Source organism: Abramis brama, assembly GCF_963993115.1.
Source record: "Abramis brama genome assembly, chromosome: 25".
NCBI classification, from domain to species: Eukaryota; Metazoa; Chordata; class Actinopteri; order Cypriniformes; family Leuciscidae; genus Abramis; species Abramis brama.
The window spans coordinates 26,368,826-26,386,535 of NC_139987.1; the positions used below are offsets into that span (position 1 = coordinate 26,368,826).

General features: G+C 35.6%; 1 protein-coding gene across 3 annotated transcripts; it reads left to right on the forward strand.

The window, feature by feature from the left end:
• Positions 1-1,549: 1,549 nt before the first annotated feature.
• On the forward strand, positions 1,550-14,730 carry LOC311076576 (uncharacterized protein). Of its 3 annotated transcripts, none has more exons than XM_084104914.1 (6): positions 1,550-3,059; positions 6,250-6,285; positions 6,389-6,502; positions 6,598-6,713; positions 8,945-9,011; positions 12,937-14,730. In XM_084104914.1, the coding sequence occupies exons 1-6, from the start codon at positions 2,848-2,850 to the stop codon at positions 13,055-13,057; spliced, it is 666 nt and encodes a 221-aa protein (XP_083961040.1). In that variant the 5' UTR covers positions 1,550-2,847; the 3' UTR covers positions 13,058-14,730. The 3 variants fall into 3 exon arrangements, with proteins under 3 accessions (XP_083961040.1, XP_083961042.1, XP_083961041.1); XM_084104916.1 differs by having other exon boundaries at positions 3,030-3,059; positions 6,361-6,502; XM_084104915.1 differs by lacking the exon at positions 1,550-3,059 and having other exon boundaries at positions 6,166-6,285; positions 6,361-6,502.
• Positions 14,731-17,710: the final 2,980 nt, after the last annotated feature.

A 17,710-nucleotide genomic window follows, 5' to 3' on the forward strand; every position in this document is an offset into this window, starting at 1 on the left:
GTACAAACAACTCTTTCTCCTAGTTCACAAAGCAAGCAGTCTAACTTTTAATACGTCCATGGAAAATTACCAGGGTCATTGTGCGGATGGTGATTAAGCGACAGTTTAATCTTCAGCGCTTCTGGACGGCGGGGGTCGGGGGGGTGTATTTGCATTAGCAATCTCTGTGAAACTTTGCTAAATTGGCTGTAGTAGAAATCTCAGCTAATGTGATCTAATTTAGTTTTCGCCGCTCTGCTGTGAATGTCAAACATGTCTGACCTCGTCCGTTAGTTATCCAGACAGCAGCCAAGAATCTTACAGGACTCGCTGCCACTCGACGGCAGGTCTGAATCAGTCTGATGAGCCTTGAATATCAAATAACCAGTTTTGCATTTTATGAAGAAAATATGAGCAGTGTCTGGCCATTCATAACTCACTGCTCTGGTGTTGTGGTGCAATTTCTAGGGTGTTGCTAGGGTGTTCTGTGTGGTTGCTAGGTGGTTGCATAATGGCTAAAGTCAAAAAGTGTGTATGTTGAATGCAATGTAAGTCGCTTTGCATAAACGTGTCAGCCAAATGAATTAATGTTAATGTAAAAGACCATCAAAAAAGACTACACTGTAAAAAAAAATTGTTAGTAATTTTTACAGAAAAATACTATTAAATGCTAGAGTAAAAACTGTAAAACAGTAAAAAAATATAAAAAAATTTAAGGGACAAAAGATATGATCTTATTATAATATTACTGCCCCTTAATCTGCATGTTTCAACCCACAGCGCCGCCATTTGGTTTTCTCAATGGCAAAAGTTCAAGCAAAGCATGCAAACTGTTCTGTCGTTGCTGCACAGACGAGCACTGAACACTATTTGTGTCACAGCTGTCTTATAAAGACCTCAGGGAACTGTGTAAACTTGTGTAAAAGACCGTATGCAAGTCGATGAGATAAATCAATGTAACTCCACAACAACTACATAAATGTATCCACTAACCATTCAGAAGCGTCCAGGTGCATCTAAAAGTTGAACTTCTTCTTGAGTCTCTCTGTAAAGGCTTCATTCGCTACTGGTTATTCCTGGATTTCGCTATTGTTGTGTTTTGTTATCGCTGGAGTTTCCGAAGCTCGTGTAAAGGATCGTCTTCTGAACGGAGGCGGAGCAGCAGCTCATTTGCATTTAAAGAGACACACACACAAAAAACGACGCGTTTTTGCTCACACCCAAAAAGGGGCAACTTTGACAAGCTAAAATAAATGATCTGTGGGATATTTTGAGCTGAAATTTCACAGACACATTCTGGAGACACCATAGATTTATAATACATCTTGTAAGAGGGCCCATAATAAGTCACCTTTAAGTACCTTTGTGCTTGTACAAGTAAAATTGAAAAGGGGTACTTTAAATATTTACTCAAGTAATATTTTATTAGGGTATCCATACTTTTATTCAAGTACAGTGTACTTCATCCACCACTAAAATAGTGCAATAAACATTCACTTAATAACAGAAAATATAACACAAACAATAACACAAAGACCATCAAAATAGACTACAAGTTAAGTTACCTTCCCACGACAGTGAAAAAATATAAATGCTTTAACGTTGCATTGCATTATATGTAATTTTAAAGGAAAATGCTGTCAAATGTATAGTTATTTTTGCAAGTAAAATCAATGAATTACCATATCATTTATGGTTAAAAAAGTAAAATGGCATTTCCAGAAGTCCCTGCATTACACATCACATATTCTTTTCCTCTTATTTTGTTATCAGTAATGTTCATTATGGAGGTTTTTGTTACTGTTATTTAGTGAATGTTTATTGCATTATTTTATATGAATGTTTATTGCATCATTTTTATACAAGTACTGGCTATATTTTATGAACAAGCAACTAATTATAAACTCTGAAAAATACTGTCAAAGTAATGATTATGGCAAGTAAAAACTATGAATCACCATATATTTTGCTGTAAGATAGTTAAAAATAGCTCCATAGTCGGTTGTTTTTTGGTTATTATTATTATGGTGGTTACAATTTAAGGAAAAAAAGCAGATTTTGTGTATTAATGAAAATACGGTTTTAAAATACAGGCATCCTGTAAAACCAGAAACATTTTCACTGTATTTTTACAGTTTTTTTTTTTTTTTTTTTTTTTTTTTGCAAACCACAGCTTTACCGTAAATTGAACAGGATATTTTTCTTTTTCAGTAAGCCTAGCCTACTAACCTAGACCAGCTAACCAATCTCAGGCTGGTTGGTAAAGCAAGCACCACCAAAGAAATATTGTGAAGATGATATGCATATTGTTTGTTCTGTATGAATTAGATCTCTAAATTGTTTACACAAAGAAACCAGCGAGTAACTAGATAGGGAGTTGTATTATTCTTGTTTATGAAGTGGCTTTTCTAGTTTTGCACATGATCTTCATCAGTTTTGTAAGACTTTGAGTGCTGGTATTTTTGTATAATATATGAATGCAGCATGTTGGCAGAGAGAGAGAGAGAGAGAGAGAGAGAGAGAGAGAGATGGTGCTGGTGATCTCCTCCATTATTCATTAGGGCTCGTCTCAGACGGTAGAAGAATCCGTAGTGAGGTGGATTTGCGAATTATTATGATTCCGGTTAGCCAGCTCCAATAAGACCTTTAACTCCGGCGAGCTTAAGGCCTGTCATCCCCCGTTGACTTTAATTATAATTTCTATTCCCTCAGCTTTCTGCTGCTCTGTGGTTTTCAATCATCACACACACACACACACACACACACATACACACACGTACACACACCTGTTTGGCCTCTCCGACCCTCTCCAGAGGAGACGCTCGGACTCTGACAGCCCTATAAAGTCATTAATGGCTCCTGTAGCTCATGTTGGAATATTACGCCCAGTCGCAGCAACACGAGGTCTGTGGAAACTGTGTGATTGCAGATCTTCTGGCCTTTTCCGGACGCAGTCATACTGATAGGACTGGTGCGATTCAAAGGCACATTCTGTGCTATTCTGGAGCAGTTCCTCTAAATGCCCGTCGTTCGCTGTGGGCAGGAAGTGTTCATGCTGACTGGTTTAACATCACCATCCGGTTTGTGTTTTTGTGTGTGCTGGTTATCCTGTCACTATTCTGGATAACAATGAGGAGTCACCATGTTTATAGATCCTGTTTATATTTGATGTTTCTATTTCACTATGTTTACATTCATATAGCATAATAATACTTTTTTTTTTTAAGTCTAATGTAGTTAGATATTAGTGATGTATATGCAATAACATATAGGTTGAAATGCTCTCTCTTTGTTGATTTTCATTGCATGTGTGTGTGTGTGTGGGGGGGGGGGTATACTTTTTTATATTTCTAAATTAAATTCATTAGGTAGACAGATGCATGCATTGATACATGTAAAATTGAAATATAATTAGATATTGATGATGAATTAAATGAAAGTTTAAAAGTCTTTTGTGGGTTCGACTAGTACAGCAAGAGCGCCAGCTGGTGGAGAACATTTGCATTGCATTTTGTTTTATATTGCACATCACTTAAATTCATACATTGATTTATTTATTTTTTAGTTATTGCCCTGTTCCCTGTTCAAAATTGTATTCTGCACAGCATGGTCTTAATATACAAATATACACTTTTTTTTTTTTTTATATTATTGAATATTGTTAAATCAATTATTTAAAATAATCAAATTTAAAATAATAATTTAATACATTTAATACATTTTAAATAAATCTTATATAAAATAATTGATTATTTAAATACAATTTAAATATTGTTAAGTAGCCTATTAAATATAATATCAAATATTATTCAATATTATTACATTTATTTATTTAAAATTCAAAATAAACATGGATAAATCGTGTCTGTCTGTGTAATAACTATAAATACATAACTAAAAATGAATAATAATCTCTTACAGTTCTTAATTGAATTAATTTAAAGAGAAAATAGTTTTGAGTTTAGACCTATATCTCCTCTGTCAAATGTCTCCATGTAGCAGAACATGAATAAAACATTCATGCTCTTGCATATTTAGATGAATCTGAGAGAAAATGATGCATGACTTGTGGTATTTCCTCGTCATGAATGAGGTGAAAGTCTCCCAGTAACATGCATTCACACACACACACACACACACACACACACACACACACACACACACACTGAGAAATGTGAAACGAAAGCCGTACATGCATCTCATGCAGATAAAAGTGCATGATCATGGTGTCAGACTCGTGTTTACTCATTACGGCCATAGGATAGAGGCTTTCCATATGCAGCGAGGACCATCGAGAGCTGTCCCAGAATGCATTGCACTTTTCTTCCAAATGCACCTGCAAATTAGTCTAAATGTGACATTTTGAAGTAAAAAAAAAACAGAAACATTATTTTCTTGTAAAACATTCTTTGTTTCATTTACAACTTAAAAAAAAATGGGTAACACTTTATTTGAAGCCTTTATATATGATGCATTATAAATGTATTTATAATGTACATTATAATGTGTTGTATCTTTGCATATAACTGCATTATATTCAAAATGCATTATAATACCTGCAGATTCATTACATATAATGCAACGTTAAAGCATTTATATTTTATTTTCCAGTAAATTACATATACCCTAATGCAATGTTAAAGTATTTACATTTTAATTTGACAACATTTCCCAGTAAAGTTACATATAATGCAACGTTAAAGCATTTACATTTTAATTTGACAACATTTTCCAGTAAAATAACATATAATGCAACGTTAAAGCATTTACATTTTAATTTGACAGCATTTCCCAGTAAAATTACATATAATGCAACGTTAAAGCATTTAAATTTTAATTTGACAACATTTTCCAGTAAAATTACATATAATGCAACGTTAAAGCATTTACATTTTAATTTGACAGCATTTCCCAGTAAAATTACATATAATGCAATGTTAAAGCATTTACATTTTAATTTGACAGCATTTCCCAGTAAAGTTACATATAATGCAACGTTAAAGCATTTAAATTTTAATTTGACAACATTTTCCAGTAAAATTACATATAATGCAACGTTAAAGCATTTACATTTTAATTTGACAACATTTTCCAGTAAAATTACATATAATGCCATGTTAAAGCATTTACATTTTAATTTGACAGCATTTCCCAGTAAAATTACATATAATGCAATGTTAAAGCATTTACATTTTAATTTGACAGCATTTCCCAGTAAAATTACATATAATGCAATGTTAAAGCATTTAAATTTTAATTTGACAACATTTTCCAGTAAAGTTACATATAATGCAACGTTAAAGCATTTAAATTTTAATTTGACAATATTTTCCAGTAAAATTACATATAATGCAACGTTAAAGCATTTACATTTTAATTTGACAACATTTTCCAGTAAAATTACATATAATGCCATGTTAAAGCATTTACATTTTAATTTGACAGCATTTCCCAGTAAAGTTACATATAATGCAACGTTAAAGCATTTAAATTTTAATTTGACAACATTTTCCAGTAAAATTACATATAATGCAACGTTAAAGCAATTTACATATTAATTTGACAACATTTTCCAGTAAAATTACATATAATGCAACGTTAAAGCATTTATATTTTATTTTCCAGTAAATTACATATACCCTAATGCAATGTTAAAGTATTTACATTTTAATTTGACAACATTTCCCAGTAAAATTACATATAATGCAACGTTAAAGTATTTACATTTTAATTTGAAAACATTTTCCAGTAAAATTACATATAATGCAACGTTAAAGCATTTTAATTTGACAGCATTTCCCAGTAAAGTTACATATAATGCAACCATCCAGTGTAGTTGCAATGGGGTTTCAGTAATTGTCTGGGGTTTCTTCGAATCATTAACACTTAATGAGCAATAATAGTGATGACTGCCTGAGTGACCTCCACTAACTATCTCAATAACAACCCGTTGTGAGGGCATCAGTCTCTCATCTTAGCAAGGCCTGAAAACATTACGAGCACATGAGCATTTCAGAGACTCTTTGTACGGGCGTCTGCACTTCATGGAATGAATCTCTTCTAGAAAGCTCTCCAGATAATTCTCCATCCCCTCACGAGCTCTGTTTGTGCCAGGTGCGTCCCGAGAGAGTGTGTGTGAGGCTCTTTGTGGTATATTGCTCTGTCAATATGCCCTGCTCTCAGGTACACATGACTAGGATGAAGTCGCTGACAAACACGAGGAAGAGATGACGACTTTGTCATCATTTATTGTCGCCCTTTTCCTTCTAGGATTCTCTTGTTCTTCACGAAGCGAGAGTTGTGTCGGTAAGTGTTCTGAGAGTGGGCTCATTTAAAGACAGGTAGTCAATATTTCAGCGTGTGTGTGTGTGTCCTCAGCAGGTAACGTCAGTTTGTCGGTGTCTGTCAGCAGTAACTCGTCTCTGCTGGTTGAGTGGAACAGCGGGAGCAAACACACGACCCAATGTGCGCTGCTCATCTCAACTGAAGGAAGACAGGAGATTCAGATGCACCTCTTACCAAGGTTAAAGCTCTTTATACAGCTCAATCTTTCACAAAGAATGTGAGAAACGTTTCAAGATCTTCAATAAGTGATGGAATATCGTGGTTGTGTTTCAGGTCTGGATCTCTCCTACTGGGAAACATGACAGACAAACGCCAGCGCTCCTTCTTATGCAGCTGTTTTGATCAATCTCAGGGACTCCTGTGCTCGAAGAACATAAGCTTTGTCATGGGTAACTTTTTAATGATAAACACTGTACGTTTGTAGCCTTGAAATCTCACAAATGCTTAAAAAAATTATTTAATGTATAGGATATCAAGCATTTATGTAACATGCATTAACGGCCGTTAGCTACGTTAAATGAAGTTTGCGAATTAAGGGAGGCAAGTTACTTTACTTGAGGACACGCAATTCTCAAAATGCCCAAAAGAAGTTGCCATTTATCGGTGAATCCGATATTACAAAAGTGATATCTGATTATGGAAAAATGCTTAAAGTCCCCCTGTAGTCAATAATGATATCTCTTTAAACTCATCTTTGATCACCAAAATTACATAATTAAATGTTTCTTTCTTAAAAAAAAAAACGTCATGCCTTAAAATATCTTGAATGTAACTCAACACCCTTGCCTCATTTAGTATTCGCGGTTCTATGAATATGCAAATGAGCCCCGCCTCCACTCACTCACTCAGCTCAGAGATCCACTGGTTGACGATCACACGTTGATCTGATTGGTTACAAGGTAGTTTGTGATGTCAGAAACACCAGCGATTTCAAAGCGTGTTTTTGAGACTGTCTTTGGTTCACTGCAGTTTTAAGGAGAAAATACTCAGCAATGGAGTCGACTTATGAATTTACACATGCTTTGTCTTAAAGCATATTAAAAACACCACATATAGACATATAAACAACATTATAAACTTGATTTTCACCACAGGAGGGCTATATCGGGGAAAAAAGCATTGGGATGTAAAACCAATTATCGTTTGATCTCTATAAAAATATATTTAGACAAAAATAATATATAAATTATATAAAAAAATATTGATTTATATATTTGTCAATAAATCTATTTTTATAATTGTAATGTGTAATAATATACAATTGAATATATACAGTGCTGGTCAGAATTATTTGCCCCCTTGGTAAATATGATCAAAGATGGCTGTAAAAAATAATTCTGCATTGTTAATCCTTTTGATATTTTATCAAAAAAAAAAAAAAAAAAAAATCAAACCTTTCATTGAAGTAAAAGAATTGAAAGTGGGGGGGAAATCACATTATGAAATAAATGTTTTTCTCCAAAACACGTTGGGAACAATTATTGGCCGCTTTTATTAAATACTTTTTGCAACCTCCTTTTTCCAAGATATCAGAGTTTTCTCCTATAATGACTGATGAGAACAGTGACCATTCCTCCATACAGAATCTCTCCAGATTCCCAGATCCATGTTGGCGCTTCTCCTCTTCAGTTCAGCCCACTCCTCTTCTATAGGGTTCAGGTCAGGTCAAACACTTAATATGAGGTTTGGTTCATACAGGGATAAAAATGAAATACTCTGCTGTATCTTTAATGCCGTGGGCCTAATCTTCACCCAGAGGTCCTGGACATCTTCTTCAGATACATGGCATCATGGATTCGATCAAATACCAACAGATAACAAATCTAAACCTCACAACCTGTGCTAGAAATCTTATTACGTTTGGATCTTCCAACAGGACAGTGATCCAAAAACAAACATCGAAATCAAATCAAAAATGTGTCACTGAGCACAAAACCAAGCATCTGCAATGTCCATCCCAGTCCCTGCCCTGAACCCTATAGAAGAGGAGTGGGCTGAACTGAAGAGAAGAAGCGCCAACATGGATCTGGGAATCTGCAGGATCTGGAGAGATTCTATATGGAGGAATGGTCTCTGATCTCCAAACTCATCCGGCATTATAGGAGAAGACTCAGAGCTGTTATCTTGGCAAAAGGAGGTTGCAAAAAGTATTTAATAAAAGCGGGTTCCCAACGTGTTTTGGAGAAAAACATTTATTTCATATTGTGATTTTGCCCCCACGTTCAATTCTTTTACTTCAATAAAAGATTAGATTTTTTTTTTTTTTTTTTAATAAAATATCAAAAGTATTAACAATGCAGATTTTTTTTTTCAGCCATCTTTGATCATATTTACCAAGGGGGCAAATAATTCTGACCAGCACTGTATATATTCATTTGCTAAGATTATATGTGTTTGTAATCAAGTCAAGTCAAGTTACTTTATTGTCCCCCAATGGGGCAATTTGTTGTGCAGCAGATAGTATACAAAAATAAATAAATAAATAAATAAATAAATAGTAATGCTTTATAAAATAAGAAAACATAATAAAATTGTATGCATTCGTTTTTTTTTTAATCATATCTGAAAAATGAATTAATAAAACCTATATCACAATCGTCTATTTTTGCTCTTATTACAGGCGGCGTTTCCACACCAGCGCTGCTCCTGATGTCAGATACTCAAAACTTTGTCAGTTACATCAGCATGTAAGTATACTTTCAGTGTTCAATGTTTCAGTGTCCTTCCGGCTCAGATTTTTGCATAATCATACCAGCTGCCATTATAGTAATAAGGCTTGTGTCAGGAGTTTCCCAGAAAACCACTAGAGGGCATCAGGACACAAGACACCAAAACACATGATGCGAGGATGCAAGTTTTGCCAGATTCAGAATGATGTTGTGGCACATAAATAATAATAATAATGATAATTTTGTGGCACATTAGGTCTATATTAGTTTAAGAGGATGCTTTGATGAATATGTATATATATGTATGTATATGTATGTATTGTACTTTATACAGTAGTGGCCAAAAGTGTTTTTAATGACCCTACAAGTTCAATTAAACCATCAAAATATGAGGAAAATATGTTTGCTTTTTTCAATATTTTAAATATGAAGGAAGAATAAAACACTAAACTTGGTTAAGGTAATTATCTGATAAAATTATTTGGCAAAAAAGGCAAACTACAGCTACAGGTTTTATTTTACTATGCAAAAACATGCATAGCAAAACAAAAATGTTCACATTGACTACAATATAATCAGTTATTAATATTTTGTTGGCTCTGTCTTGTTTTTGCACGTGTTCATAATATATATATATTATTATTATTTATTTATTTTTGTAAAAAATTATATCAGCACAATTTGTCATGTTTCATTGTGTTATCATCACAAATAAAACAATTGACTCAGCAAGCTCAACGACACAATATGCTTACAAAATATTTAACTAATTATTAATAATACTTGAATAAAAGGTAAAGATGGCAATTTACCTACAACGCCGGACATCACTTTTGGCCACTATTGTACTAGTCCATACTATAGTAAACCTCAAATTTCACATTGATCATGGCAAATGAATCTGTTACTTGAACCTGTTCATTAAGATGACTCTTTTGAACCGATACGCTAGCATGAGTCGGGTCACATGCTCTTTGCAGATTCAAATATTTTGTTTTACTAATTTATAATGCGCTGAAATATTTATAAAACAGCTAAAACATTTTCTGAATACACTTATTCTTAAACAGTGTCAACAATGGTTCTGTTTCTTGTCTTGTCATTGTAAAAGAGTCTGCAGTGTTTCTCCTGAAGTGAACTTACTGGCAGTCATTATCCGCTTAAAAAAAAAATCGAGGAAATAATCAAAGTGACTGCGTCATACAGTAGGAATATCTGATCCCACGTTTCACACCTGGGAAAAGTGTCATCCTACGCGTCACAGTGTTTGTAATCTCTCCTATTTATTTCATCAAAGCGTGGTTAGATAGAAGTCGTTCTGTGGGCTGTAAACAAAATATGGCTCAGTCATGGGCCTTCTCTAAATGTTTAGAGAAGAGCTACGGGTTATTCCCGTTCATATAAACAGGAAAGAGTCACTTAAGGGACTTGCAGTGGATCTTTGGATCTTTTCAGATAGTTCACAATCAATCGACTGAAATTTCCCCAAAGCATTTTCATCTGCCTTCCTGGAAAGCAGCGCTGAATGTTATACTCTGCCACACTGACACATAATTGCAGTCAGAGAGAGCGGCATCTGTGTTTGGACATGTTGGCGTTGTTTATTCAAATACTGATGAGGTTTAAAACTCACAAACACCCAAAAATAACCTTATGACCCCTGATGCCGCTCCATCTCAAAGCGGCCCTTCTGTGGACAACACCTGCTGCTGTCTCACGGTTTACACACACACACACACACACACACACACACAGAGCTGGCTGTTTACCCTCTGAAAGAGATCACAGATCAGGGCTTGATGCTTCACGGAGGTCGTCTTTGTTTATGAAGTTTGCATGTCATGTTCGGCTTTGTTTTGAAGCAGAACTGAAAGATATCGGGTCAAACAAGAAGAGTTTACAGATATCAATCCGTTTGTATAAATGGAAGTATTATTTCATTCTAAACGCTGGGTAATCGTTTCACACTACACATGTTTGGCACCACAATACGGGGTTAGCAGGGTTTCATAACCCAGGGTAAAAAGCTGGTCTAAGTGTGAAACGTTCCTTTACCCGGGGCTAATACCGGGGTTTAGAATGATGATAACCCGGGGTTAAGCGCAGTGTGTAAAGGCCAAAAGAGCTTATCACACTTAAAATAGTTAACCCTATAGGGCTTTTCACACTGCACTTAACCCTAGGTTAAACGTCGTTCTAAACAACATTTTTAACCCCAGATTATCGTCGTTTTAAACAACGCTTTTAACCCCAGTTTATCGTCGTTTTAAACAACGCTTTTAACCCCAGGTTATCGTCGTTCTAAACAACGCTTTTAACCCCAGGTTATCGTCGTTTTAAACAACGCTTTTAACCCCAGGTTATCGTCGTTTTAAACAACGCTTTTAACCCCAGATTATTGTCATTTTAAACAACGCTTTTAACCCCAGGTTATCGTAGTTTTAAACAACACATTTAATCCCAGGTTATCGTCATTCTAAACAACGCTTTTAACCCCAGGTTATTGTCGTTTTAAACAACGCTTTTAACCCCAGGTTATCGTCGTTTTAAACAACGCTTTTAACCCCAGATTATCGTCGTTTTAAACAACGCTTTTAACCCCAGTTTATCGTCGTTTTAAACAACGCTTTTAACCCCAGGTTATCGTCGTTCTAAACAACGCTTTTAACCCCAGGTTATCGTCGTTTTAAACAACGCTTTTAACCCCAGGTTATCGTCGTTTTAAACAACGCTTTTAACCCCAGATTATTGTCATTTTAAACAACGCTTTTAACCCCAGGTTATCGTAGTTTTAAACAACACATTTAATCCCAGGTTATCGTCATTCTAAACAACGCTTTTAACCCCAGGTTATTGTCGTTTTAAACAACGCTTTTAACCCCAGGTTATCGTCGTTTTAAACAACGCTTTTAACCCCAGGTTATCGTCGTTTTAAACAACGCTTTTAACCCCAGGTTATCGTTGTTCTAAACAACGCTTTTAATCCCAATTTATCGTAGTTTTAAACAACGCTTTTAACCCCAGGTTATCATCATTCTAAACAATGCTTTTAACCCCAGGTTATCATCATTCTAAACAATGCTTTTAACCCCAGGTTATCGTAGTTTTAAACAACACATTTAATCCCAGGTTATCGTTGTTGTAAACAATGCTTTTAACCCCAGGTTATCGTTGTTTTAAACAACACATTTAATCCCAGGTTATATCATTGTTGTAAACAATGCTTTTAATACCAGGGAAAGGAACATTTCACACTTGTAATTTAGAAGCGGAGTTAGCACCGCTGTTTAACCGGGGTTAAGCGCAGTGTGTAAACGCCAAAAAGGCTTATCACACTTGAAATAGTTAACCCACTTTTCACACTGTGCCTAACCCCAGGTCATTGTCGTTCTAAACACTGTTTTTAACCCTGGGTAAAGGAGCTCCACTTTTTACCTGGTCTGTTAATTACTCCAATTGACGTGTTTTCCATTACCATGTGACATCCCATCAAATGGTGAAACGACTGTTTATAAAAAATCGGCTCTAATCCTGCTGTAACCTCGCTTCTAAATTACAAGTGTGAATCCCAAACACAGTACGTTCCCCTAACATTCCCATATGGTTATTATTTTGGGAACCTTGCAGGAAGGAAACAGAAAGGTTAGGGGAACTTTATGCAAACCTAAAATCACTTTCTATTTCCGTAATGAAAACTTTCCTGGATAACCAAAACAAATGTTATAAATACATGTTTTTGGGATGTTCTGGAAACCAAATTTTTATAGCTGGGACATTCCTTTACCCGGGGTTAAAAGCAGGGGTTAGAACGAGGATAACTCTGGGTTAAGCACAGTGTGAAAAGCCCAAAGTGGACCAATTGTTAATGGTACAGTTCACCCAAAAATGAAAATGAAAATGTCATTATTTAGATAAATAAATGCTGTAATTGTGTGTTTTACAGGAAGTGGTTGAACAGCGGTGTGTTTGGAATGACTTTAGCTACATGTGTCATTCTTCTGATCTACATTACATACAGAAGATGGACGGGGAATAACGGCGTCTTCCGACTGCGTCTGAGATAGAGAAAGACTCGTCTGGGAATTGAATAGCCTAGTTAAAAAGAAGAGACATTTTTACTCCCTCTGACATTTAATTCAATCTCAAGTATATTGATTTTGTATCAACTAAACTGCAGTGGACCTTAGACAGAGTGAGCGCCATATTTGATGTGACGTGAATGAAAACAAGGTGTGCATGTAGATCATTCTGCCACTAAAAGTCTTTACAAAACATCTCCAGATGACAAAAAAAAAAAGTGAGTTACTGTAAGTTAAACAGACATCTATTTTCATTCATGTCAAATTAGAAGCATTTTGACACAAATTTGAAGAATGTTTTCAGTCAATACAAGTGACATATATTCCTGTTTAAACCTTTATATTGTATGTAATGTTCATAGGATCACGATGTGAAAGGAAGTTATCGCACTAGGAAAAAACTACAGTAAACATTTATGCAACATTTAGGGTATGAATCATCTTTTCAGCTCTCTAAACTATTAGATAAGCCCGCTTTTATTCTTGTAAACAAATCTAAGTACCAAAACAACAAAGTCATGCACATGCACTAAGTTACTGGCCTCACTAAAATATAACATTAGCTGGCATAGACACGTGTTGTTTACTGTTGTAGATTCAGAAAGCACATTACAGTAATTGTCTGGGGGGGAAAAAATCTGTTTCTCTGCTGTTCTCTCACCTGGCAGATGAAAAGCTGCTAATGAAGGCCAACATGCTCTCAGCTCAAAGAAGGGCTCTTAAAGCAAGTGCTCAGACAGGATGAGCTCAAACACAATGCTGGAGTTGCTGTCCATCACCATTACTAACAAAAATGACCATTTTGAAGAAAAGAGTATAGTAGCACATGTCAGGCCTGGCTCCAGCTTTGAGATTCCTGGTGGGCCGGAGTTTTAACATTATTTAATTTTTTCCCTATTTCCGTATTTTTGTAACTATATTTTATAACAAAAGGAACAGGTCTTTAAAGGGACTCTATATATAAACACAAACGCCAACATTTTCACTGGCCCCACCACAAAAATTAAAAATCAATTGTATTTTAATAGATAATGTTAAATAAAGACAAGTAAACAGTCAGTTATAAAATAAGAATTTATTAACCAATTGCAACTAAATAGAAATATACAAATTAAATAAACAGATTTCAGGAAGGTTTAACAGAATTCAGGTACGAAATACTATAATGTATAAAGTAAATAGTCTATATTAATCCTTATTAAAGCTAAAGAAGTTATTCAGTCAAAAGCAGACTTTTTTCTTTTGTTCTTTAACATTATTGACACAAGACAGCAGCCGGTATATTAAGCTACTGTCACTTTAAGACCAAATGCATGGATCTGATCTGACACACATATCACATATTCTCCGAACGGTTTATGTTTATTAAGACTTTTTATTTGAACTCAGTTCAAATTGCTTATGAGGATACTCGCCGAAACGGGCATTTTTCGTAATTCCGTGTGTATTCATCCGTTTGAGTGCAATAAGACACAAAAGAGAACTCAGTTCAGTAACGGCACGCTGATGTCATGGATAATGTTCAGATTTGATAATAAATCCTGACAGAGGGGTCTGGTATAACCCCAAATGTGTTTATTCTGTGATAAAAACATTCACATGGCAATGCATTGTGCTTTTTAAAAATGTCCAAAAATCCTTTTGAACAATTAAGTAGTTTATTGTTAATAAAAAATTTAATCAAATAAGCATACATGCTTTTCCTTCCAGTTTTATGTTTTCTTTGCTGTGAGTTATTAGGTGATATGTTTAGAAGGGTTTGGCTAAGAGTCAGACTATCACAGCGTTTTCTGTGGTTTCTTTAAATAATGGTTTTATTTTCTCTTTTCCTCTTCTCTGATATTTAAAGCACTTACATTTGGAAATATCACACAAAATACGTCTCTACCTGACATTTATCATTAACATTACTCTGAAATAGGGCTGGCCGATATAGCTAAAGATGTAGGCTTATATCTCTTATATTTTCCAAATACTCTATATATCAATATTTGGTAAAACTTTACAATAAGGTTCAAAACCTAACAATGACAAAAATTTTAGTTCTCAGTTCATGATCTCTTTAAAATACGTGTTTTTAGACATCAGACTGGTTTCTCTGACAGCGAACCACAACCGCTCTCTGTCTGTCAATCATTCGATGCCCGACATCTGGTTGGCTGAGACGCTTGTGGAGGGCGGGGTTTAGGAGGGAGAGTGTTGTTGAATCCTGAACCTGCTGTATCATCACGTGTCACCACTAGATGGCAAGAGGGGCATTTCTACTGCATCCAGGAAGCGTGAGTTTATTATAATACTCTCATTATAATGTGTGCTGCTGCCTGCTGTACTTCAGATGAAGCATGAACATTCATTTATAGCAAGAGTGGCTTCTTACTGAGGCCGTGGCGTAGGCTACACTGTGTAAATGAATGCAGAACCATTGCTGGAGAGTCATTTGTTTCCTCCTGATGTGTTCAGTGTGCCGAGCATTTGTTGTTTATTTGGATAAAATAACGCAAAAATAATTAGAAAATGAAAGACTGTGAAGACAAAGCGAAATTTTGGTTTTAAAAAAGCCGTGCCTGAGAGTTTAATACTTTTAAAAAGCCTTTAGGCTTGATGCTGGCCATGCACTTTAATACTACTGTATAATATTATATAAATAGTTTTCTTTTCAACTGTTTGAAATTCTCAATATTGTTCTCAGACTCAAAATCAATAGACATCTATAGGATTTTTTTTTTTTTAAATTAGGTAACACTATACAATAAGGTCTCATTTGTTAATATTAGTTTATGAATTTCCTAACATGAACTACTTCAGTGCAAGATATATAGGCCTATATTTTTTTTTACAGAATTTATTAAAGTATTTTGTTAGTTAATAAAAATACAATTGTTCATTGTTTGTTCATAATAGTTAATGCGCATTGAATAATGTTAACAGATAACATTTGTTTTCAATAATGCATTAGTAAATATTGAAATTAACATTACCTACGTATAATAAATGCTGTATGAAATATTGTTAATCATTAGTTCATGTTAGTGTAACTGTAAATCGCTATTTCATTCTCAGGTTTTAAAAACGATATGTTGTATTCTGAAGCTAATATGCGCAAATATTTGTGTTCACATTGTATTTTGGGATTTTGATCTGAAGTGAAGATATCTGTCACCGATATCTGAACCGTTAAAGGGTGACTGATCGATACCCATCCTATCTCACCGCTGCCAACAGCTCTGACAGCATTGCTCAATAGGTCACAAAGTCAGCAGGAAGGGCATTATATCTCTCTCACACACACACACACACACACACACACACACAACCAGCCAGCACCAACATCAGGAGACATGAAGAGCAGTGCACTGGTTCTTATGACCTTGCTTGTGTCAGATGTTTCTCAGAAATGCGAATATAACTAAATGATGCAATAGAGTAGACATACACTAAGAGTAAAGAAATATAACACACATTGTATATGTGGATGGAGGAGTCACATGTGAGATGAAACATTTGAGGCCCTGTCCCAAACGGAACCCTAAGCCCTCGCGATCTTCTTCCAAGTCCACACTTTCGTGGCGTAATCCTGCTTTGACTGTCGGGTAGAAATCATCGGGCGCAAAGGAAGAGATTGCAAGCACTCTTCAGAAACCTAAAACGACAAATTGGACACTCTATACGGTCTTGTTTGATGTAATATACGTGTGCAAGTGGCCATTGTAAGTCCACAAGACAGCAAGTGCACATGAGGTGTGCCATTTGGGACGGGGCCTGAGAAGCAGGAGACTTAAAGTCGGCATGAAACAGAAGTTGCGATTGTCTTTTCTTCCCGTGACATATATCCGAGTGAAACGGCTTCTGCAACCAGAACAAATGTGGGCGGGGCTTGATTTTGTCTGTGAGGAATTGATTGGATGGTTGTGGTTTGCTATTGGTGGATCTCATGTGAGTGACAGGTTGCCCCGCTCTCGTCATCAGAGAAGAGAAGAGAAGAGATGCTGCAAGAGGGAGGGGAAGATATTCTGTTTCAAGATTACGTTAAACTTAAATAATAGCCGCTTTCCGACCAAGTAGTTCTAGGAACTTAGTTCTAGGAACTGTCCACTTCTAAACAGTTCTAAGAACTACTCTCCCCAAAACTCGGTTTTGCTGTTTGCGTTCGCACTGGCCAAGTGGCCATAGGAACTGGTAGGAGGGGTAAGGGAGTGACGCAAGCACGGTGACTTTTATTTTGACGGCGCGGCGGACCTTTATTTTGGCGGCGCTGAGAACGCCAGAGCAAACAATGCTCGCATTCTCTGTGTTTATTAGTTAGCGATCTGTCTAACAGTACTGTTTAAAATCTTATTAGATAGAACTGTTATACCTATGCCGTGTGGTTGATGTCCAGTGCTAGCTGGGCAGATAAACATAATCATGTTTGACCTGGTCCCCTCAAAGTTGCGTTGGATTTTCTCTTCAGCATAAAGGTTTAGAGACCCATCTATCACTGTTTTCCATGTTTGTATAGTTAGTTTATGGAGTAAATATATAGGCTATAATCTGTGTGTTTACATTCTAGCTGTTTTAAAAATGGCGGGTGCTGGTGTTCTGCGTGCGTTCGGTCAATCAGCGTACACTAACGTCACGGATAGTTCCTATAGTGCTTGT

Bases quoted from the DNA above. Each gene is read 5' to 3' on its own strand.
- LOC311076576 (XM_084104914.1), top strand. From the start codon at position 2,848: ATGTTGGAATATTACGCCCAGTCGCAGCAACACGAGGTCTGTGGAAAC. The intron at 3,060-6,249 runs GTTTGTGTTTTT...TTTTCCTTCTAG, and splicing joins TGGTTTAACATCACCATCCG to GATTCTCTTGTTCTTCACGA. The intron at 6,714-8,944 runs GTAACTTTTTAA...CTCTTATTACAG, and splicing joins GAACATAAGCTTTGTCATGG to GCGGCGTTTCCACACCAGCG.